Source organism: Sinocyclocheilus grahami, unplaced genomic scaffold, assembly GCF_001515645.1.
Source record: "Sinocyclocheilus grahami isolate Dianchi unplaced genomic scaffold, SAMN03320097.WGS_v1.1 scaffold95.1, whole genome shotgun sequence".
NCBI classification, from domain to species: Eukaryota; Metazoa; Chordata; class Actinopteri; order Cypriniformes; family Cyprinidae; genus Sinocyclocheilus; species Sinocyclocheilus grahami.
In genome coordinates this window covers 2,162,868-2,188,760 of record NW_015505274.1, presented here as the reverse complement: position 1 = coordinate 2,188,760, position 25,893 = coordinate 2,162,868, and the positions used below count along the sequence as shown (strand labels likewise).

Below are 25,893 nucleotides of genomic sequence, written 5' to 3'. Positions count from 1 at the left end.
GTAAACATAAAACCATGTCTGCATTTGTGATCGGAGAAATGACAAACTACAAGCCATACTCTACACTGCTCAAACCTGGCGTATGAATCATCAGTGGCAAATTATTTAAATATAAAAAACGTACTTACAGGCTGTGAGTCAGAACTGCCGACATTGTAGTCTACTCTCCCAGGATCAGGAAACAGTCCTCCACTAAATGTAAATAGACACCCCGTATATTTTATTCCATAGTAAGGGCAGTTCATACAATACATTTAAACTGAGCTACTTTAATACCATCTCCGAACTTTCTACCACGACTCTGCTGTTCTTCGGCTGGTTTTTCCTGTATACGTTGATTGACAGATGTCTCGTCCAGTCAGCGGTGAGTAATCCCAAACCAATGGCGCTGTCTCAAACTATAGCTACCTCTTCCGGTTTGTCTGATTTGTCATTGTGTTTTCTGATTTGTTAATTTGTTTTCGGATTTGTCCTTGTGTTTTCTGACTTGTTATAATGTTTTCTGAATTGTTGTTGTGCTTTCTGAATTGTTATTTAGTTTTGTAGACTTGCATTTGCGTTTGTAATTTGTTATTTTGTTTTCAGAATTGTGATTTGTTTTGCAGTTCTCGGCCACCGTAGTTTTAAGTATTGTCAGTTTAAACATTAAAGTAATTTTAAGCCATTTAAGCCCAAGACACCTCAGTGCGGTACGCACGCACTGTGATAGCGTTTCTATGAAGTGCACATCTGAAGTGCACAAACAGATAGCCTTCTCAGACAGCAGATGAATACCAATGGCTGTCTTGACAAGTATCCTTGTAAGCACAGTCGGTTGTTTTAAGTGAACATAAACCGTAATGAAAATTTCAGATGTAGGCGTGAGTGAAATTAGACAAACTTGGGGGGGGCGCATGTCCTAAAAGGTTGAAAACCCCTGGGCTAGAGTGAGCGGAGGCCGGCTTGAGTGAGCTGTGGCAGGCGGGCTTGCGGCAACCACATGTGGCGACCCCGGGCTGGACTCCGCTTCGTCTACGGAGAAAGCCGATCCGGTGATCCACAGCACGAAGTTGATGTATTTCCTCAGTGACCAGCACGGATCAGCTCCAGGCATGACGAAGCGGATATCGTCCTCTTTTGGAAGACCAAACAAAGTAGTTTCGCTTTCACAATGAAGCACACAGCGCCTTCACGACATGGCGACGGCAACAACAATACTACTGCAAGAATAAAAGTTATGCCTTCTTTCTTTGCGTGAACATTTAGGCGGTATTAAGCAAATCTTCCCACATGTCATTTCACTAATGCACTTCGCTGAGTTATAGAGACAAGCATAGGTGGAGCGTGTGTCAGGCTGGGGAAGGCTTAAGGCCCCGATATACTTCAAACGAAGTTCGTTTTCGTTCTTTGTTTGGGGGCAAAAAGAATTTCGAAAAGGCTGAGCGACGGTATACTGTTTCCGAACTTTCCAACACCCCTGCCCTGCTAGAAGCGGGGTGTAGATTAATGTAGGCTAAATATGTGTTGCACTGCTCGGGCGTATCTCCTAACAAAACAATGATGAAATGAAGAAGTGTAGGCAATCTAGGTGTGAGACGGGCCCCAATGGTCAGAATATAGGCTAACAGACAAAATAATAATGTTTAGCAGCAATTCAGAGTCAAGTATAATGTTTGCTATACAAAAGAACCATTCCATTTCCATAATCAGTACCTTATGGGAAGTGTGAATGGCTCATAGTCTGAAAACTTTAGCATGATGTGGAAAAAACATTAGAGTCATCTCAATAACAAACCTGTTTGTTACTTTATTTTATTAGTGTTCATTTATTTTATTAAACTGGAGAAATTGTTACACCTTTTTATATTTTATGTGGTGTAATGATTTACTTTTGATAAAAACAAAGGTTTATTATTGTATGTTCGTTTGACATTTCATTTATTGTATACCCTTTAAATTCGCTTATTGAAAGAACAACAGCAGCAGCAGTATGGTGTAACATTTATTTGAAACGCATGTATTTGGTACTTGCTACCTTATATCTTTACTCTTTCCTTTCATTCTTTTCATGGCTTTGGAAAACTTGTCTTGGATGTTTCTCTACATCGCTTTTTGCATAACTCCGGGTCGTTGACACCAAGCTTTGTTGCAATTTCTTTCTAGGAATTAAATGCTTTCTCTGAATGTTTAAAGTCTGTCAGCGAGCGATCGTACAAGTTTGGATATATTCGTGCCAGCTCAGTTATTCGACACTCCAGTGTATTCATGTTGCTAGTGACTTGCAGACAGGGCAGGACTTAGGGGGGCAGGGCCCCTGGGCTTGAGGTTATGTTTGGGCCCTATACCTACACTACAATTTGCCCTCAAATAGAACATCATTATGGAGTAACACAAAATACACAAACATATGCTTTGAGGTTCATAAATAGTACAATTAATATGCTACATGTCTATGCTATAGTCAAAGTTTAAATGTAATATTAAATATTCATTATAATATAATAAACAGGATGTGTTCTCTCAGTTGAGCGATCAAAGAAATAACTGAGCAAAAAACAAATAAATAAATAAGCCAGAGATGTTGGCTTATTAGTATTATAAACGTTATTGTCATATCTGTGTCCTCTTATGTCAGGTTCTTATTTAAATCCACAAAAAAGGCAGTAGAGCCAAACACTCGTATAAAAATCCAGTAGACAAAAACATATGGTGCGTAGATCCAAAAGATACAAAGATGAAACCGTTTTGGAGTTGTATAACTGATCGCACATATAAAATTAAACAACTGGTATCATGTGCTTCCACTAATGCGATTTATCTGTTATCTTGTCCGTGTATAAAACAATATGTGGGTAAGACAAATAGACAAATTAGAACTCGGATCATTGAGCATATGAGCGCTATTAGGAGGAAAGATTTAAAATCGCCTGTGGCTCGCCATTTTGTTGATGTCTCATTCAGTCTTAGACCTAAATTTTATAGCTATTGAAAAGTTGACACTCGTAGAGGAGGGAATTTAGAACGTAGACTTTTGCAAAAGGAATGTAGGTGGATTTTTTTTATCTTAAAAGTCTACACCCTCTGGGTATGAATGAAGATTTGTCTTTGAGTTGTTTTTTAAAATAATTTAATGACATATATGGGGGACTCGATTGATTGTATACATAAAAACTGATGTTAAGAATTATTGTTGGAGTCATGAGATTATTATTTGGTGTATATGTGTATTTTGTTGATATAGTCGTATATGAATTTGGGATGACTTATTAATGTATTTACTGTATTTTGTTATAGATTTGAGATGTGTATTTGTTTAAAAGATATTCGTGATATTAGGGGTATTATGGTAATACATATTTTAATGAGCGCAGGTGTGGTAGCACATGGCACTGAGGAAGGGTTAATACCCAAAAACGTTCTGCACTTGCACTTTTGCACTTCTTTCGACATATTTTTGTGACCTCTGAATAATAAATAGAATAAGCTTTTTTAGCTGCATTTGGAGGAGTGCGGATCTCTTTCATCTTAGGTTCTTATTTAATCAATAAATTCAATCGAATAAAAATACATGCTGGCTATTAACAATCAAATGAAATCACTATCAATAAAATTCATAGATGGATTGTACATAAATGTTAAGTTTAAATATAACATTTTAATGTAGAAATATTAAATGATTGCAAAAATGAAATAAGCTACTTTTTAAAATATTAAATTACAACCGCCAGTAGGTGGCAGCAAGTGACTGTCTTAATGAGTGAGTTGAATCAACCGATTCGTTTAAAAAGCTGATTCAATCAACTTTGCAAACGACTGAACTTGTAGCCTGATTGAATCATTTGCTGGTCCGTGTAACGCTGAGGAACAAAACACTGTTGTTCGGAGACGCAGCGGTTCTGCTGCTTGTTCTATTTTCTTTCTATGTTCTAAAAAACAGGACTCTTGTTTGTGTGACAGGTTAAGTCTAGAGCCTGACCGATATATTGTTTTGCCGATATTATTGGCCGATATGAGACTGTCGCCGATATATCGGTATCGGCGAATATGCCGCCGATATGAAATTTTTTTTACAGAACATATAACGCAGATAAAATGCTGTGACTGTCTTAATGAGTGAGTTGAATCAACCGATTCGTTTAAAAAGCTGATTCAATCAACTTTGCAAACGACTGAACTTGTAGCCTGATTGAATCATTTGCTGGTCCGTGTAACGCTGAGGAACAAAACACTGTTGTTCGGAGACGCAGCGGTTCTGCTGCTTGTTCTATTTTCTTTCTATGTTCTAAAAAACAGGACTCTTGTTTGTGTGACAGGTTAAGTCTAGAGCCTGACCGATATATTGTTTTGCCGATATTATTGGCCGATATGAGACTGTCGCCGATATATCGGTATCGGCGAATATGCCGCCGATATGAACATTTTTTTTATAGAACATATAATGGAGATAAAATGCTTGAAAATTACTTAGTTTGTCCAGCAGAGTGCGCTCCATTGTTTGCTACTGGCGACCTGGATGAAATGCTTTAAAGCTTAAGTCTATGGAAAACCATTGAAACTTTGAACGGTCATATCTCCGTAACGGCGTGGCGGATCCGCACCATTTGTTTCATACTAACAGAAAGTTTTTATTTACGCTTAAAAATGGAAGTGAAATGTGACAACATGCCCCGTAGGTGGAACACATTGTAACATCTGAGGGGCACGTTGTAACTTGACCATATGACAGCTTAAAATCTTATCTGATCCAATGAAAGGCTGTCCAGCAGAGCGCGCTCCATTGTTTGCTACTGGCGACCTGGATGAAACGCTTTAAGTGTATAGAATTCTTTTTAAACTTAGAACAGCCATATCTCCGTAACGGCGTGGCGGATCCGCACCAAATTCGGGGGATCCCTTCAGCTCGAGGAACCCTCGCGAACGCGAATCGAGTGTACGTCTCGAGGCCCTCTTTCGATTGAGGCTATCCCTGTGTAAATAGCCCCCAGGGTTCGGGAGTTACGGGTGGTTAAATTTCGCGGTCCGGCGCCAACCGATCAAGCGATCCCGGGGGGCTACCGACGTGCGGAGGGTGGCGTTCGAGAGTTGTAATGCAGTGTTACATAAATAATAAATAATACATAATAAAAACTGAGATAATTTACTTAAGCCAGAATTTAAATGTTACTATGATTAAAATAATATTCAAACCATGTGTGTTACAACTAACACCCCATTACTTTGTGCATCGCACTCATCACAAGTTTATTGTTAAATTGTTAAATGCCCTTACATATCTCGGTCACCATTATAAGTGTTTGATCACCACATTTGAGTGATCATTGCAAAAAATGTGTTTATGTATATATATTCTGTTTATGTATATACTGTATTCTATATATAGTACCAGTCAAATGTTTGGACACATGAATGGGGAAAGTGTCCAAACTTTTGACTGGTACTGTACTATAATATACACAAAGAATATCAGCCGATATATCGGTATCGGCCTTTTTTTACTCCCTAATATCGGTATCGGCCCCAAAAAACCCATATCGGTCGGGCTCTAGCTAAGTCCTATATCAGAAACTCATTCAATTGCTATTTTTTATTTAAATTCATTTTTATGAAATTTCTTCCCCACTATGTGTAATGCGGTAACGAGAGAGAGTGCTCAAAACTCATCAGATGATCGCATAATTTAGTGGAACATTAATAAAATAATATAGAATCATCCTCTGTAAAGAAATGAGGTGTGAACATTTGAGAATTTATCCTTATCTTTCTAAATGTGCGCTCTTTGGGACTAAAGGCTTAATGGGGCTGTTTAAAGTAGCCATGTGATAAACCAATCGGTGCAGACTTGACTCAATACGTGTGTCCTTCGTCTATGTGAAATAATCATAAATACCAGTTTATGATGTTTGATTGAGGCCTTGAAGGTCGTAGTTGTAAGCTGTAGCCCCGGCTGGCCCATTTAGATCTTGCGTGCGCAGTGGAAATGTGGCTAATAATTTCTGAATTCTGACTAGCTTATAACTAACAAATCAAAAAAACGTAAACGGGCAAAGGCGGGGCCCCCTACCAGGCAGGGCCCATGGGCTGCAGCCCACTCAAGCCCAATGGTAAGTCCGGTGTCATGAGAAATCGAGTCCCCCTTCGAAATCAGATCCGCTTAGGACCAAGGCGGTAGGTGTTTTAAATGCCTGATCAAAAGTCAACACTTATGTTACTATTTCGTTGTGAATATATGTATGGTAAGTGCAAATGCGTGGTGTATAAGCTAACCTAGCAGGCTAATCGGGTAGCTGTATGCTATGCTAGTACGTGAGCTAACCAAAAAAAAACAAAACAATAAAAACGAGAAATGTTTGATTTCACAACCTATAGCTTTGGATACTAGCGAATGAAACATATAATTTAAAAGACATTAATGGTCATTATAACAAAGTTCAAACGACATAAATCAAAGCCACTAAATTGGACAAAAATGCCCCTGCTCAAACAAATTAAATCTGTTACGTCTGTTGCTAACAAAGTGTAAATGAATAGAAAGGGTCGACTGCGGCATTAAATTAAGATTTGCTCATGTTGCACCGTATTTAATTTTAGGCGTTTTTACAGTGTTGCGCATTATAACCAATCACACACGATTCTGTTGAGCTTAGGAATGCAATGGCCAATCAGAGACGTTCAGATGAGTCATCGCTGAAACTCATCAGCTTTGTTGAATGCACCAGTGGCGGACTGGGACAGTAAATCAGGCCGGGAATTTGACTCCACCCCAGGCCACCTCTGTTGCTGCAGTCACCACCACCCAATTCATGTGTCCACCAGACTGCTAAACTTGTAGGCTAACCCTGTTAGTTGATGTAACAGGTAGACTACCAAAAATTTCTGGTCAAATTTGGCACTAAAAAAATATTGTATCTCCATATGTAAAACAGTGTGCTAGTTTGTCATTAAGATGCTCTTTTAAAACTTCTATCATTATATATATTTGTAATATTTTTTAGAATAGATTTTATCTATTGTAAGTCGCTTTGGATAAAAGCGTCCGTCTGCCAAATGATTACGTAAATATAATGTAAATGTAATTCTGACCGACCTGCTCCCTTACTGGCGAACATGGCTGTGATTTTGCAGCAACCTGCTGCGTCTGTGGCCAGGGCTTTTCTCCTTTTTATACGTTCCCTCTCTGCTCCTCCATTTTTTGCACGATTTTCTATGATAAAGCCTGCCTCTGGATATAGCCAATTAGGCAGTGCTTCGCTGATGTTGGGTCATGGGGTGGTGTCATTTTCACTCAGCGATCGCCTGATTCGTAGATTCATAAGTCCGTCAATTAATTCGCAGTTGCATACCAGCCTATTGCACGTCAGCCTGATCGACTGCACAGCGGCAGGCCAGAATGACCATCAGGCCACCGGGAAATGTCCCGGTGCTCCCGATGGCCAGTCCGCGCCTGGAATGCACGCACGTTCGATGACTGAATTACGCGAATTCTCTCATCATAAACAACAAAGCGCAGGTGTACATACAATGTAAGTAAAGAATTCATTTCGCAGTGTAGACAGTTTCAGTGATTATAACGATACTTGTTTTTTTTGAGAGTGCGATAGATCACAGTTAGTGATAATGTAATTTCTGTACATAATTTATTTGCCGTTTGAATATCCGTGGGAAGGAAACTTTATAGCTATAATTATCAATTTCTAATGTTTTAATTAAATCGTGATCACATTAAATGCAAATTCAATCCCATTAAACATTTTATTCGTCTACATGACACCCATTGTTACGGAAGGAGACTCGCACAGAGGGTTAGAAAAGTATAACAATGTTTATTTTCAGCAAGGGTTGCGGATGGATAGGGCAGGTGAGAATATTAACTATGGTAATGGTCCTGAGAACGGACTTGGGAACAGAACACAGGAGGTAAGTATCACAGGCAGTTAAAGTCTTTCTTTGTATCTGGTAAGGATATCAGAGAGAGAGATTCCACTTCGAATGAACGAGATCGGACACTGGAGTGAAGTGAGGTGTGTGCTTTTGTATGGGAGCAGAGGGTGATTGATGATCCGTGACAGGTGCATGTGATTAGAATTCAGGTGAAGGTGTTCGCTGTGATTGGGAGGTGATTGAGCCTGGCCGATCTGTGACAGTACCCCCCACCCATGGCCCGCTCCTGAAGGCCGAAAACCCTGACTTTGTGGTGGTCTACCTCTTCCTCGGGGCCCAGGGCGATCTGGATGCGTGGAGTGGAAGGCTTCCAGCAGTGTGGGGTTGAGGATGTCAACTCTGGGATTCCATGAATGTTCCTCTGGCCCATAACCTTCCCAGTCCACCAGGTATTCTAAGAGACCACCACGGCGCCGGGAGTCCAAGATCTCGTTGACCTTGTAGATGGTGCCGTCCTCCTGGATTAACGGTAGAGGGGGTTCTTCCGTTGGGGCAGGCTCTGTGCTGTGGGAAGAGAAACAGGTGGATGGTGAGGCTTGAGCAGTGACAGTAGTCTTGCCCCTGCACACTGCCCGCTGAAGCTGATGGTGAGCTGCGTCCCAGACCCTCTCGCTCTCTCGGAACCAGTAATCGACAGAAGGGACATCCGACGGTTCCCCGGACCAGGGAAATAGGGGAGGCTGGTACCCGAGTACGCACTGGAAGGGAGTGAGTCCAGTGGATGGCTGACGGAGAGAGTTCTGCGCGTACTCGGCTCAGCCTAGGAACTGGTTCCAAGAGTTCTGGTGGCCATGGCAGAAGGTTCAAAGGAAACGCCAGATTTCCTGTATTTTCCTCTCCGTCTGCCCATTGGATTGGGGATGGTAACCGGAGGAGAGGCTTATGGTCACACCTAGGAGGAAGAAGAATGCCTTCCATACCCTGGAGATGAACTGTGGGCCACGGTCTGAGACAATGTCCTCGGGAATTCCATAATATCTGAAGACGTTGTTAACCCTCTGGGGTCTGAGGGTGTTTTGGGCCCTGGAGAAGTTTTGACATGTCCTGACATTTGTGCTTTTTTCAGTTGCTAATAAACATTTTAATGACTAAGTTTAGTAGCACCATAATCAGCACAAACTGGGCTACAATAATATGTGAGCAGCATGTATGTATGTGATTGTGTTTTTGAGAAAACAACGTTTATGCGTGCTTAGTGAAAAACTAAAATTTTAAAGTCACTGAAATAAGGCCATAAAACACATACAGAACATTTGTTCACAGGACTATTGAGAACAGATCTTGAAGTCTAGAATTTTTGCATCAGAATGATCTGAGACAATGTCCTCGGGAATCCCATAATATCTGAAGACGTTGTTAAGCATGATTTCAGCTGTCTCCATGGCTGTGGGTAGACCCCTGAGGGGAAGAAGACGGCAAAATTTTGAGAATCAATCAATGACTACAAGAACACTCCCAGGTGTTACCAAGGGCGGTTGGGAGTGGGCAGCGGAAGGAGCTTGCCAGATGGTAGGTGGCGTGGGCTCTTGGAGATGGCACATTCGGTACAGCCCTGAATGAACCTTCTCACATCCCTGGCCATGTTGGGCCACCAGAAGCGCTCCTTCAGCAGCGAGAGGGTGCTGTTGGCCCCTGGGTAGACAGTGCCCAGAGAAGTGTGAGTGGAGTGAATCAAGGGATTGCGTTGTGCTCTGTTGACATACTGTAACCCAGGTGGGCAGCCCTGCGGGTGAACGGAGTGAATCAGGGAAGTGCGTTGTGCTCTGGTGACGTACTGCACTCCTGGTGGGCAACCCGGCAGAGTGGGCGTGGAAGCATTGGTGGAGGTGACTGGGTAATCCTTCCATTGGATGGGACTTACGAAGAGTTCCTTGGGAATTATGGATTCTGGGTCCTCACTAACCTCCTCTGGAGCATGTAGGCGAGAGGGGGCATCTGCTTTCACATTTTTGGGGCCAGGACGATAGGGAATGGTGAAGTTAAACCTAGTGAAGAAGAGAGCCCATCTTGCCTGGCGAGGATTGAGTCTCTTGGCGTCTCGCAAGTTCTTATGGTCAGTGAGGACGCTGAATGGGTGATGTGCTCCCTCCAACCAATGCCTCCATTCCTCTAGGGCTAGCTTGATAGCCAGGAGCTCCCTGTTGCCGATGTCATAGTTCCTCTCCGCCGGGTTGAGTTTGCGTGAGAAGGCACATGGATGGAGTTTGGATGGTGTCCCCTGCTGCTGAGAAAGTACGCCTCCGACTCCTGTAGTGGAAGTGTCTACCTCAACCACAAACGTTTTTTTGGGGTCTGGATGGATGAGGAGCAGAGCAGAAGTGAAGGCTTTCCTAAGTGCTTCAAAGGCCTCCGTGGCCGCTGGTGTCCAGGACAGAGATTTGGGCTTATTTTGGAGCATGTTAGTGAGTGGACTGGTTATGGAGCTGTAGTGGTTGATGAATCTTCTATAGAAGTTTGCGAATCCCAGAAATCATTGAAGTTCCTTGACGGTGGTTGGAACTGGCCAGTTTCGGATGGCCTCAACCTTCCCCTCGTCCATCTGGATACCACCGTCATCGATGACATAACCAAGGAACCAAACCGAGGACTGATGGAAGGAACACTTCTCGGCTTTGAGGAACAGATGGAATTCTCTCAGGCGCTCAAGGACCTCCGCAACATGGTGGCAATGTTCGGCCAACGCTCCGGGAGTAGATTAGAATGTCATCTATGTAGACGAGGATGGACCGGTGCAGATACTTATTGAAGGCTTGATGACACTCACCATAGGTCATGGTGGGTGAATGGGGCATGCCGCGATTACATGCCCTTCAGCTCCACAGTACAAACAAAAGCTCTGGCTCAGCCGTCTCTGCCGCTCCCAAGGGGAGAGTCGAGTGCCGTCCACTAGCATGGGTTCCTGACCTGGTTCTGGAGGGCTGATGGTGTCTGGCCGACGAAGGAGTGGAGTGTATGGTGAAAGTTGATGTGCTGACATGCCGGATAGCATGCGAGTTGCGCAGCGGATGGACAGCTGGATGAACCTTTCCAAGCCACAGGAATCGTCATAGGCTGTGAGCTGAAGTTGAAACTTCGGCTCCAGTCCCTGCCGGTAAGTGGTTAGAAGTGCGCACTCATTCCAGCCACTGGCTGCTGCGAGGGTTCTGAATTTCAGGGCGTAGTCATTTATGGACAGAGACCCCTGACGGAGGGGATATACCTGGTCACGGACAGAGGTATCGCCTACGGGTTTACTAAACACTTCATGGAAATGTGTCATAAAAGTATCAAGGGATATAGTTACTGTACCAGCTTGGGACCAGGTGGTCTCTGCCCATTGCAGTGCTCTCCCTGTCAGCAGCGAGAGGATGAACGCTATCTTGGCACTTTCCATAGCGTAAAGATGGGGCTGCATCTCCAGTGCGAGCGAACACTGCAGCAGAAATCCGTTGCACTCCTCTGCCGAACCAGAGAAGGGCGCTGGGCTGGCCATGGGACCGGTAAGTACTGTCGTGGAAGAGGCGTTGGTGACGGGCGTGACTGGTGGTGTGACAATGGCTGGAGTGAGTATCCGCTTGAGGGCATCCACAATCTCCTGGAACGGGTCGGGTGCACTCATCCTGCTGATCCTTTGTGGTCCGATCATCTGTTACAGAAGGAGACTCACACAGAGGGTTAGAAAAGTATAACAATGTTTATTTTCAGCAAGGGGTGCGGATGGATAGGGCAGGTGAGAATATGAACTATGGTAATGGTCCTGAGAAGAGTGACTCCGTATGGGGTCCTCACAGGAGATCGTGGGTCTGGATGGATGAGGAGCAGAGCAGAAGTGAAGGCTTTCCTAAGTGCTTCAAAGGCCTCCGTGGCCGCTGGTGTCCAGGACAGAGATTTGGGCTTATTTTGGAGCATGTTAGTGAGTGGACTGGTTATGGAGCTGTAGTGGTTGATGAATCTTCTATAGAAGTTTGCGAATCCCAGAAATCATTGAAGTTCCTTGACGGTGGTTGGAACTGGCCAGTTTCGGATGGCCTCAACCTTCCCCTCGTCCATCTGGATACCACCGTCATCGATGACATAACCAAGGAACCAAACCGAGGACTGATGGAAGGAACACTTCTCGGCTTTGAGGAACAGATGGAATTCTCTCAGGCGCTCAAGGACCTCCGCAACATGGTGGCAATGTTCGGCCAACGCTCCGGGAGTAGATTAGAATGTCATCTATGTAGACGAGGATGGACCGGTGCAGATACTTATTGAAGGCTTGATGACACTCACCATAGGTCATGGTGGGTGAATGGGGCATGCCGCGATTACATGCCCTTCAGCTCCACAGTACAAACACAAGCTCTGGCTCAGCCGTCTCTGCCGCTCCCAAGGGGAGAGTCGAGTGCCGTCCACTAGCATGGGTTCCTGACCTGGTTCTGGAGGGCTGATGGTGTCTGGCCGACGAAGGAGTGGAGTGTATGGTGAAAGTTGATGTGCTGACATGCCGGATAGCATGCGAGTTGCGCAGCGGATGGACAGCTGGATGAACCTTTCCAAGCCACAGGAATCGTCATAGGCTGTGAGCTGAAGTTGAAACTTCGGCTCCAGTCCCTGCCGGTAAGTGGTTAGAAGTGCGCACTCATTCCAGCCACTGGCTGCTGCGAGGGTTCTGAATTTCAGGGCGTAGTCATTTATGGACAGAGACCCCTGACGGAGGGGATATACCTGGTCACGGACAGAGGTATCGCCTACGGGTTTACTAAACACTTCATGGAAATGTGTCATAAAAGTATCAAGGGATATAGTTACTGTACCAGCTTGGGACCAGGTGGTCTCTGCCCATTGCAGTGCTCTCCCTGTCAGCAGCGAGAGGATGAACGCTATCTTGGCACTTTCCATAGCGTAAAGATGGGGCTGCATCTCCAGTGCGAGCGAACACTGCAGCAGAAATCCGTTGCACTCCTCTGCCGAACCAGAGAAGGGCGCTGGGCTGGCCATGGGACCGGTAAGTACTGTCGTGGAAGAGGCGTTGGTGACGGGCGTGACTGGTGGTGTGACAATGACTGGAGTGAGTATCCACTTGAGGGCATCCACGATCTCCTGGAACAGGTCGGGTGCACTCATCCTGCTGATCCTTTGTGGTCCGATCATCTGTTACAGAAGGAGACTCACACAGAGGGTTAGAAAAGTATAACAATGTTTATTTTCAGCAAGGGGTGCGGATGGATAGGGCAGGTGAGAATATGAACTATGGTAATGGTCCTGAGAAGAGTGACTCCGTATGGGGTCCTCACAGGAGATCGTGGAAGGGAGACAGAGGACTGCACACACCTCAGTTGATGGGTACACGGGGAATCCACAGAGCAGATGATGGGAACGGAACACAGGAGAACACACTGGAGGAAACACAGGAGGTAAGTATCACAGGCAGGTAAAGTCTTTCTATGTATCTGGTAAGGATATCAGAGAGAGAGTGTCCACTTCGAATGAACGAGATCGGACACTGGAGTGAAGTGAGGTGTGTGCTTTTGTATGGGAGCAGAGGGTGATTGATGATCCGTGACAGGTGCGTGTGATTAGAATTCAGGTGAAGGTGTTCACTGTGATTGAGCCTGGCCGATCTGTGACACCCATGTCTGGTTCTTGCCTAAAAAGACAGGTTTAGGATGTTTGTAGTTAATAGATTTGGCTGCTTTTAGCCTTACACTGGAGTTGGTTCACCCTCCGCCTATTCTTTACAAGCTTTCTTTGCCTCCATGTCATGCATTAGAGGGATCATGACATGGATTTTATTTTAATAATTTCAATATGTTTCTTGAGGTTAACTTATAATATTAATACACTTTTTTTTGCGCGCACACACACACACACAACCAAAACTAATAAATATGCAGAAAAAGTATTATTTTTACTGTCATGAGGATGAAAGTGTTTTCATTTGAGTAAAGCTTTTATGTCCCTTTAAGTGTTTTTCTTCATTGAATATGTACAATTTCTCATGTGGTAACATCTAGGCTAATATATTTGATTTTATTAAACTAAAAAATATTAACCTAATCAACCTACACTAGGTTATAGTGATAAAATTAAATTTAAGGATTAGATCAGGTAGAAATAGCTCCCTAACTAAAATAACATTTGCAGGTTAGCACTTCTTAATAGTGTACCATATATTCTGTATATTCTTAATAGTGTACCATAAACTTCCAAATAAAAGCACAAAATGCTTCTGTCCATGTGGACGGAGGCATGACATGTTCTTCTGGGGACTCCAGAGAGTGCTTTAGCAGAACGATCCCCCGGACTGCTCGCTCTGAAACGGATCCTCTCGCAGACTGGCCGGAAGACTATTTCAGTGCATCTGGAGAATGCCTGCCTCTATGTTGTTCAGAGCATCACGAGTGTTTCTGATGTTGCTTCATAGAGTCGATTGCCCTGATAGAGATTCGTCTCCACTCCACGAGGAGTCTGACGTCTAAAGAGTCGCGAAAAAAAATAAAACTGAAACAAAAACTTAATTGACTTTAATTTAATTTATTTGTAAAACATTTGTCACTGAAATGCCGGGAGCAAACAAACACACTTGCACAACTATGCTTCTAACCACAGGTCGAGAGCTGTAGTTCCTACCATGTAAGTTTACGACGCTGTTTGCAAATGTTCGTTTAAACTATGCTTTTGAGAAACACACCCCTGGTTGATGTGCGTGCACTCTTCCGAGAGAAGTGCCCAGGAATTTCACCCTTTATGATGTCATGAAGAGCCATACTCCGAAAAAAATTAACTTTCCGAAACTTATACGAACCCTGAAGGAATGTATTTGGCATAGAATACTCCGTCATGCGTCCAACTAATTTCTGAATCTTTGGCCATGTTTAGCATGAGAATCCTCTTTAACAGTGTAAATATGTCAGAATGCATGAAATAGCATTAGACCTCCACTTTAAATATTTCCTAATTTCTCTACTTTTTAAAAATATATTTATTTGCCAAAAAATTTAATATTTGAGAATACAAATTGTTTCATGTCTAATACTTAAACAAATTCTGTAACTTCATGAAACATGGGTAAGATTTTTTAACATCAAGAATAATATACTTACCTATAGACTGAATACGTAATACGCATGCGTATTATGTCACCATTTTCATAAATTCACGTTTTTGTAGTTTACATGATAACGGTAATGTTTTCAAAAACTTGCACTTTGAAACCCTTCTGAAGGCTATACAAAAACAAACACGTTGTCTAAACCGGGCACATCAAAGCGAACGTTTGTCCTGTTGTCAGCAAGCACATGGAGTCAGTCAGAAATTGAACACCCATTTTGCACACTGTGTCCAGTGAAGATGGCGTCATTGATTATTATGTATTCTATTTGCTTTTGAAACACCACAACGCTCTGTGTCTGTTGTAGACAGGTGTCAATGACTGAACGACGGTGGGCAGGGCAAATAGTGCGATGATGTAGAAGTATAACTATTCATCGATGTCTTGCTCTGGAGGTGGTCATATGCAAATGTTTACATGTCCCACAATATCTAAACAAGCTGTTTTTGGTTCTTGGTTTAATGAATGCTTTATTTATAATGAATATGATGTTTTAATGGAACAAAGACCTTCTAAATGTAAAAAGCTCAAGTAAAAATTGATTTATCATGTCCCTTACGCAGACATTAGGCTACAATATATTTATATATTATAAAATTCCACACCTGTGGTATCTTTCTGTGTGCCTGCATGTGAGTGTACCTGAAATAATTTCCTACACTAATATACTGTAAATAGAATATGTTTAAATCCTTATATGTCTCCACTTTTCCTTCTGTTTTCAGTCTTGAAGGTGCTTTAAAAACCAAACTGCTTCTGCAGGAGTGCCATTTTACTTGGTCTCTAAGAGAAGAAGAAGACTTTGTTCTCTGTGATTTACTGAATCGTCTGGAGGATCAGATTCAGTTGGAATCTGATGAGGCAAGAGTAACACGAGCTTACAGCAGCGTTGGATTTGTTCTGTATCTCTATGGCAACCAGCAGGAAGCACTCGCAAGTCTCCAGAAATCAGTGCAGCTTGCAAAAGAACACTACAAAGACAGTGATGAAGTTCTTATTGTTACCTATGGAGACCTTGCCTGGTTGCACTATCATATGAATGAGGTCTCTAAATGTGAAGATTACTTGAGAGAGTTAGAGAGGATCCACAGAAAATTTTCTGAAGGATTCACTTATACTGTTGAGGTGCTCAGAGAAAAGGGTTGGACTTTTCTTAAATTCTCCTACAAATACTACAATGCTGCAAAGGAATGCTTTAGACAGGCCCTTGAATTTAACCCAGATGACAGTGATTTAAATTCAGGCTATGCTATTGTAATGTTCCGCACAACAAATGAGAACTCTGAATCTTTAGACTCACCAACAATAAAACAGCTCAAAAGAGCTATAGAGCTTGATCCAGATGATGCTGTTCTTTTAGTCTTGCTAGCCTTGAGAATGCTGCATAACAGAGATGATTGGAAGACATACGAAACTGCATTGAAGAAGGTGATTGTGGCACTGAGGATGTCCCCTGAAAACCCACACGTCATAAGATACGCAGCAAAATTTTGCCGCCAATTAGGAAACATGGATGCTGCCATTACTCTACTGGAAGAAGCCCTGCAGGCTACCCCAAACTCAGCCTTTATACACCATGAATTGGCTATGTGTTACAAAGGTAAAAAAGAAATCCTGGAAAAGAAACATAGGACGCATAGTAAAGCAGAGTTTGATGTTAAAGAGTCTGATGAAGTCCAGAAATACCTGCATAAGTGCATCTATCATCTGGAAATGGCAATTTCCCTAAAGCCGTCTTTTGCTACTGCCATGGCAGATGTAGCACTGCATTACGGACAACTAGGTCGCTTCGAAGCTGAGAGTCTTTTTGAAAAAGCATTTAAAATGACTGAAAATAAAAAGCGAGATCTGCAGGAAGTTCATTGTTTATTTGGCCAATACCAGCTCTACTACAAAAGATCTGAACAACTGGCCATCCATCATTTCATGCAAGGTCTGAGGCTGCAACCGAAATCAGAGGAAGGCAAGAAGTGTGAGGACAAACTGTATAAGGTGATTGAACATCGAATTAAAAGGCTGAAAAACCAGGATGACGGCATGGTGTGTGGCATACAGGGATTCATTCATGAAGTGAAGGGTGAAAAACTCAAGGCTGAACAGTTTTATGAGAGAGCCATAACAAATGGGCTTGATTTAGGTAAATACAATTTTATGTTTTTATTCAAGATGTCAAAAGATTTCTACAAAACGTGTATAATTTAAGTTGAACTTTAATAATGTATTAATGGATTTAGTAAGCATTATCTTAATTGTCTTGAGCATTTGTTTATAATTTTTATGATCTCTTGACTATAGACTGAGAATGTTGTCAAAAGTTGTATGAATGTTTTATCTTGACTGAAATTACATTTCTTAAAGAAATGAGCAGATGTTTTTTGTGTTTGATTGATTGATGGCTTCCTGAACAAATGGTTTTTAAACTGAGATCTGAAAGACACACTGAAATTTTATAGGTTCCTCCATTAATAAGGTTAAGTTGTTGGTATGCAGTGATTTTTTTTTTCAAACATACTGCATACATTTACAGAATATTTCAACTATTTTCTTATTCCTCCATTAAACATTGTCCAGATCAAACCCAAACAAACAACCCCTTTTTAAAGAGGCCTTTGTCCTAAACTTTTTTTGTTCAGTATTTATGATTGCTAAATCCATTTATTCAAGATATTTATCAGAACACAATTGCACTGTAAAATATGTTGTTTAATAAGACTGACCGTATTTATTAAGGATTTATTCATTAATTTGAAGATTACAGTTTAGGAGTCATTAATGCAAAAAAACTTCAAATTAAAACTTTTTAGGAAAGCATCACTGTTTTAGGCAAGCATGCACCAGTGTATGCAAATTAAATGTAATTTAGAAGTTGACATTAACATTGTCATGTTTTATGACAGCATCTGTAATTGTCTGTAATCTCTTAATGCAAGTTAAATGAGCCTCAGTAACATGTCAGCTGTCTCTTTATACTGTCTCTTTGTTTTTCTTAAATAGGTGAAAGCCCTCTTCTCAAAGAGATAAGAATTTGGCTCATGAGTTTCAGTGAAACCGAAAAATCTGTTCTAAAACTGGTTTTTGATGACCGTTATGATGAAGTTGGAAGTGGGAGGCTTAAGACATTCAAAGGTGCCATGAATGAGGAGATTGTGCACTTGGTTGATATTAATATCTGCAATGACAAGAGGATTCTTAAATGGGAAAAACTGACTCTTGGGCCCCATGCCATTCTACTTGCATTTTCTCTGCATGATGGCGAATTCACAGACCAGACCAAAAAGATTCTAGAAAGTTTAGAATTTCTTGGAGAGAAATTTTGGAATCATGTCATTGTAGTATTTACAGAGGGAGACCGTAATATAGATGAGTATTCTGGAGATCAGAGAAGCGTATTGGAGTGGCTTCTTGAAAAATGTGGAGACAAATCCTACATCTGTGGCTCTGCACCAGAAACTACAGAGAGGAGAGAGCTTTCAGAGAGGATACAGAGGATGATAAGGAGAAATAATTCAATGCATCTAGTCTTACCAGATAATTCAAATGGAGATTCTCAATCCCCTTTAGACATTTTAAGGGTAAGTCACTGATTTCCTAACCTTTTAAATTTTTACTTTTGCAAATGCATTTTTGTCTTGACAATACAGTTACAATTCACTTAAGCACTTTTTATTTTTCACAGAAGCTAGACATGAAAGATTGTTTGTTCACTCCCAAGGTCATCGTTCAGAAAGGGCAAAGTAAATACAGGTATTGTGTCAACAAAAAGGTGAAGTAAGATAATTGAGTGTATAAGTTTACATTAATATTCTGTTGTTGTTTTTTTCAAATCAAATAGGTTAGAGTGCGACCATGCAGGCTGGTTCCATTGTAAGTTTACACAGATTGGTTTTAACATGGAGGGGGAAGGAGAGGTGCTATACAGCACTGTTCTTCAAGACAGCGACTGTCCAGTCCCTGCCAACTATTACCAAGCAGGACCTGTGTATGATATCAAATGTGTTCAGGGTGAGCTGTCTCAGCTCAGACTACCTCATTGTGAGACCTCCATTGGTGAGTTGGCAAACTTATAAATCACAATATAGCTGCAAGCAGCAATTACCAGGGTTCAAGCGTTTTAAGACCTTTAAGCAATTATAGACATTTTAAGAAGATTTTTCCCAAAATTGCTGAAAAATAAAATCACTAGTTAATATTTGATCACTTTTGACCAATAGGTGGCACTGCTCCCATATTGATGTGGTGTGGTTAACTAGGGATGATGATGACACACATAGTTTGGTGTCAATATGCCAAAGAATTGCAGAAATACAGCCTTAGATCCATTTAGGCTTTTTTTAATATCTCCTGAACACTAGGTGGCACTGTACCAAAACTGTGCAAGTAACCTCAGGACATAGTTGTCATAACAAACTCTAAGTTTGTTCTAAATATGATCAAGCGTTTAAGAGATATAGCTTCATGCCCAGTTTGGAAAGCTCTCCGTCAAATTCATTTGTGCGTTATTCAAGAATGGTTGGGTCTATTGGGTTTGATACATTTTTGTTAGGTCCATCTGAAGATGGTCTGTATCAATTTTGGTGAAAACCGGATGAACCTTCTAGGACAAGTTAGAAACAGTTTTTTTTTTTTTTTACATAATGTCAAATATTTATCGAACAGTTTGACAGCAGTGGTTCCAGAGGCAAAGTTGTTCGGTAGGGATGTAACGATTCACTCAGCTCACGATTCGATTCGATTCACAATACTGATTTCACGATTCAATTTTCTCATGATTTATTTTTTTTAAACAAAATTAAATTTAAGACAAATTGTAAATGAAAAGGTGTCCTTTTATTATTGCTTGGACACAATGCTGCACATTTCTTTGTGAAACAGAAATATGTCAAATAACAAAACTAAGTTGAAATTTTAAAGCAAACCCCAAATCTAATCAAATAAATAAGACAAAAAAACTCTTCATATAAACAAAGGCGTTGCCTGTGCTCTTTCCATTCAAAATTAGAGTCAACCACTGCATTTAAATCACAATCCAAACAAAGATGCTGAATACATGCAGCATGAGCAGTTTTTAAAATCTAAATTAGATTGTATGATTTGAAATTTTAAAACAAAAACTGAATGCTCTGACTTTAGTTTTGTGAAACTATACTACATAAAATATCTGCACGAAACAAAGACAGAAGAAGCACTGAGTGAGACGCAATTTCACTCTCTGACAGCAGGTGGCGCTTATGGAATAGCAGCCATACAGCGTTTCCTTGGTTACCGCTGTAACCAAAACTCTGCTTTAATATGCATTATACAGAGATGAGATGAAAAGAAAATATAATCTAAACTTTTCTAAAGATAATCAGAATAAGGAAATATAATATATTATATGAATATTGTGAAACGCTGTGTGATAAGGCGTAAAACCTGATAGCGCCACCTAGTGGCCAATTTTTCAAATCTCTCACAGACCTCTAGGACCATGAGTCAAACTGGCCCATCGAGTTTTGTTCTGATCGGCCTCCGTTAACCTCATCTAATAAGTGTTCAAATTTATTGGCTTATGGCGTTATTATGGGTTGGCCATGTTTTTCAAGATACACCAATGCCATCATAGATATTGGTGGCACCTTGGAGATGACTGCATGCCAAATTTCAAGTGAATCAGACTAACGGGTTACAACTAACAGGTTACAGCTATTTTCATATTTGTTTCCTGTTATAGTGCCACCAAGTTGTCAAACTTCCCAATTTTTGTAATTTGACCAAGGAATGAGCTCATTCATATGTGTTCTGAGTTTGGTGAAAATGTCTCATTCCATTTGAGAGTTGGAGCTGTTTTAGTAAAAGTGGCCCCACCCAATTCGAACGTTTTTGCATCCTGTTCCGACCAACAATGGAACTTCATCTTGTTTTTGATCAATTTTACTAATCAGACTCCAGAGAACTTTTTTGCTGGTTTGGTTCCGATTAGGCAGAAAACCAAGGACTAGTTTTTGTAAAAGTTGTTTTGAATAAAGTAGGTTTTGAAAAAACGTCAAAATGGCAAAATTTTCATGATGGAAATTAAATAGGAAATTAATTGTCTTGAACCAAAGATTCCAATGATATAAGACATTTGAGACAAAATATCTATAAGCGATTTTGTGTTTTCGATTGCTGTAACGCCCCCCTATTGGCCGATTAGGGTGAGTATTTGCCAGTGTCTCCCTAGTTTCAGCCTCAGACATCACGCCCATGGACTGTTGGCTGAACAGTCTGATGCATATGGCACACAAAATTGGAAACTCTTCAGAAGTTTCAAAGTCGTCATCTGATTGATTGAATTATACAGGATTTCCGGGAGATGTGCGTGTCACGTTCTATAACAGTCCGCCTGGAAACAAATATGCCTTGTCGCCAAACCCCCTCATGTTAGAAGAAAGCTGTCGTGTTTACAACAGTGACAATGAGCGCTTATTAGGATCAACTAAGCACTGGATATTCAAAAGTATGTGAAATATGTAAAGTTTGCGGTATAGACTCTTAAACATGACGTGGCACAAAACAAAACGTGATTGGTTGCTTTACCTGTCATATAGTCATATAGCCTCTTGGGCAGTCCTTGGCCATTCAAAGCGGCCAAGGTTCGCAGACCTTGGTCTGCACGATCAGTTTTGCAGCAGAATTATAGTAATAATAATAATCCTTACAATTACAATAAGGTTTCAGTGCTTTGCTTTTGAACCCCTAATAAGAGACGCTGAATGTAATCTGTGAATAAAACAGTGCAAAATACAATATCAAAACTAACACTATATTGTATATTTTAAATTCTAATTGTAGAGGTCATGACAAAAAATGTGAAATGTTTTGTTTGTTTGTTTTGAATCTCAGAGGATGCCTGCCACTTCATGTCAGTTATACATTACTCTAGTCAGATTGCTGATATTTTGAAACCTCAGAATATCACAAGCACGCACGTTACAGTGAGCATCCCAGGAACATCAACGTTCTTTATTTCCAAAGTAGCAAATTGGTTTACGAATCGTTGGTCTAAGACACATGGCCAGGTGATGCTATTCTATCTACAGCGAACACATAGGCTGCATGTGTTTCTACAACCACGTAGTGTGGATCCCAGAGAAGTACATTTGAAATATTGTGTTTGTTTATGCAGTTTCACCTTATTTTGGCTGATCTTTATAAACAACTTTAACCTTTCTCTATTTTTTTTTTTTAGGTGGAAAACTGTAATAAAGATTACAGATTAATCCAAACAGCTTGTGAATGCATGCTCAAATATGAATGTGTGTACAGCATGTCCTGTGATCCTGTTGAGGAACATGGACTTTCAGTGAGACCAGTATCAAAGATACAACCAGCGGTCAGTATTTGGATAAAAATAAGAATATTTTAATAGAATTTTGTTTTATTATTATTGAGAAATCATGGGGGAATAATGTGTCAATTAATTTACATATTTAGTTCATCTATAATGTCACTTATGGCTACTTTCTTCTCATGAAGGTCTTAAAATTATCCATGAGGTGCATCCTGGGATGGTTTTTAAACAGTATTGTGGGATTTTGTTTTGCCTTAACCATTCATTCCAGTTCATTTAGTTTAGTGTCTAGTGTACAAATTGATATGTAGGCACAATTTACAGTTGCAGGTCAAGGGGGTTGAATAATTTGAAATGCAAGACATTCTGGTGCCATGAAATTTCATGGAAACAATTCAACCAAGGCATCCGTAAACTGTTATGGATATTTTATTAATACAATTGAGTGATTCTGAGGACATAAAGTTGATGTATAAAAAAACAAATAGGCTCTAAACATTCATGCACAAAATGATTCAACCCCCAAAAGTCAAATTTTGTAGAGAAACATTCATTCTTTATAACCACAAATAAAGGCTGCCTCTAAGTACTTACAAGCGTTTGTCACTTCTCTTCTGGAATCTTGACCCATTCCTCACTTGTGTTACATGAAAGGAGGGTAACAAAAATTGCGAGGAGAGAGTGAGAGAACTCCCATCTCCAGGTCCCAGAACAAGCACAGATCACAACACCACCAGGTTTCAAATTAAAAAGATATAACTGGCTTTATTTTAGATAATCAGTGGGATACAAACTTAAGACTTCAGGAGGGGAAACGGCCAAAATAAACGAGAGACACTTACTGAGGGTTTGTGGACATACAGTAACTGACCTACCTTCAAAAGAAAAAAACCCCAAAGACATCCTTTCCTTACTCCCTGTCTATTTAAAAACAGGAGAAAACATGAATCATCAAATTAAATGGCATCCTCCTCCCTACAAATGATCCCACAACAAAGATATAGCAAAGTTGAACAACAGATAAACTTCAGAAAGGTCAGAACTATACAGCCACACAGGTCAGAACTATACAGATACATACAACCGAGGGAATTAATTTAACACTCCAACTAGTTAATGGTAACTATAAACACAGAGTTACCATACTTAAACAAGAGTTAGCACACAGCATAACTTTCACTTAACCACTACAAGTTTCACAACATGCACAACAAGTGCTGGGACCGGAAGATGACAGTCTGTCAGATGAAAACCTCTCTCGCTTGCAAATTTGTGGGTTCTTATATTCACTGCTCTACTCAGTCTTTAAAGAGTTGGAACACAAATCAGGTGGCACTCCCAAACCGGTGAAGTGGATAGTGGGAGGAGCAACAGGGAGACACAAACAGAGAACACACAGGGACACCAGCAGCAGAAAAATAAATACGTAACACTTGAAAAATCTTTCAGATCACCGACAATCTTTGGTTTTCATGTTGCCACTACCTCCTTCAAATCCCACCAAATATGTTTGAGATTTATTCTGGAGACTGAAAAGGCCATTCAAGAACATTCTAGACAGATCCCTGAACCAAGCTTCAGTAGATTTAGATGTATACTTTGGAATAGTTGCCCTGCTGGAAAGTTCAGTGATCATCCGTTTCAGTCTATGCACCGAAGGCATCACAGTCTTTACCAAAATGGCCTGATATTTCAAAGAATCCATGATGCCCTTCATATAATCAAAATGTCCACTTCTGCAACAGCAAAGCACCCCCATAATAAGACTGATCAACCTCCATGTTTGACCATGTTGGTGTTCTACTGCTCATAAGCTTTGACTTTTTTGCATCAGACATACTGCTGATCCATATGTCCATAAAGTTCCAGATTGGTCACATGACTCCATAAAAACAAACGTTTTTTCCTGACACATAGTCTAAAAGATTTGGTGAAGTGATGCATTTGAATCAAACTTATTATCCATCTCTTTCATTTGTAAGGACACAAAACTTCATTGCACAAAGCAGTGGAAACATTACTATCCAACATTTGATATAAAGTTGCCAGATGGTGTGATGGATGTGGATTTACACCTCAAAAAGAAAAACCCCAAGAAAGGAAAGGTTAAAGTTGTATGGAGACGTGACATAACACTGACAGGTAAGACACTTTACTGTTTGTGTTAGAAGAGTTGTACAGATTAGGAAGTAAATAATTGACATGTCAACAATCCACCTAAAGTCATTATCATCACAGACATTGGATACTTGTTATATCACTATAAGCTAGACCGCAACAACTGGGGGCCTTGTGCTGATCTACCTGAGTACTGCACAGCGTTATATGCATGAATTCTTTAAAGATTTTACTGATTTCAATCAAGTGATTCATATGGTTAATCTCAAAAGTTGAAAATGAAGACGACATGAAGCAAGTTTTTATTTTACAGACTATACAGCAGAAAACAGCAGTCCAATCCTATCAACTAAAGAACAATGTAAGCACATAGCCTTAACATAAGCCTATTTACATTTGAAACAGCTTGTAGGCTATTTTACAATTGTAGCAGAACAAATTATTCGCTTGTTTTTCCTATCTCACAAACATTTGAATACACTGTATAAAATCAATGTGTTGACCTCATTTTACAGGTGTATCCTTTCTGAAAAACAACAAAGCTAAACTTATTCAAAGAGTGAGAAATGTGGATGTCATTTTAGATCACCTTGGTGACGTTATTGCAAATGAGCAGATAGACGAAATCAGAGAACTGACAACATCTCAGAGAAAAATGAGGATGATCTTTGATATCATAGAAACACAAGGGCCTTTGTCGGAACAGACATTTTTGGAAGTGCTTTACAAGGAAGAACCAGTTCTTATGAAAGATATGACAACAGACAGCAACTAATGCATATGAGGTGAATAACAGAAACTGAACAGGAAAAAAATATTGATTTGTTATTTTCAAACTCCTGCTATAACATGTCAAAGCATGTGATATTGTCATTGACCGTTGTATCTGAAAGTCTTTAACATTTTTGGGCTGTACTGCTACTGCTTCATTGTGAAATGTGACCATGTTTAGATTGTGATTATTATAAGTCACTGGGTTTGTCCAATTTACGATCACCTATACGTTACCTGTAAATAATAAATGTTCAGAAGTAGAAGTCAAATTTAGAATGTCTTCCTCTTTCTATTTCTCTTCAGTATAAAGAGGTGCTGTTGAATATCTTCAAATGATAGATGTTGTTGTTTTAAATATATGTTGAGTTTTGAGTAATGATGTGTAAACTGCTGAGCTAAGTTTTTTTTAGCAGTTTGATTCACTTCCGTTGCATTAATATTTGTAATTGAAGCAAACATATATATATATATATATATATATAATTTATTTTTTAAGGCAAGTAGCTATGGTTTACCGCTTGTATGTACCTCTTGTATGCCTTTATGCATGTTGTTTGAATTTGTTCTCAGTCTGTAGTATTGTTTCAATGTTTGATTAAAAGATCAACAACAACTAATTTCCAGTAAATTATTACAGGTACTGTACAGTATGTTCAAGGAAAAAATACGAAACAAAACTCAATTTCCCATGTACCTCACG

General features: G+C 40.5%; 1 protein-coding gene across 1 annotated transcript in view; it reads left to right on the top strand.

Annotated features, from left to right (window-relative positions):
* LOC107587718 (uncharacterized) overlaps window positions 1-25,194 on the top strand; it is a 31,231-nt gene extending 6,037 nt beyond the window's left edge. The window contains exons 2-10 of the mRNA XM_016275601.1: window positions 15,718-17,129; window positions 17,987-18,564; window positions 18,669-18,736; window positions 18,825-19,039; window positions 21,854-22,104; window positions 22,200-22,343; window positions 24,284-24,443; window positions 24,733-24,780; window positions 24,935-25,194. Of these exons, the coding sequence (XP_016131087.1) occupies window positions 15,718-17,129; window positions 17,987-18,564; window positions 18,669-18,736; window positions 18,825-19,039; window positions 21,854-22,104; window positions 22,200-22,343; window positions 24,284-24,443; window positions 24,733-24,780; window positions 24,935-25,194 (3,136 nt within the window). The remainder of the gene's footprint in view (window positions 1-15,717; window positions 17,130-17,986; window positions 18,565-18,668; window positions 18,737-18,824; window positions 19,040-21,853; window positions 22,105-22,199; window positions 22,344-24,283; window positions 24,444-24,732; window positions 24,781-24,934) is intronic.
* The last annotated feature ends 699 nt before the right edge of the window (window positions 25,195-25,893 follow it).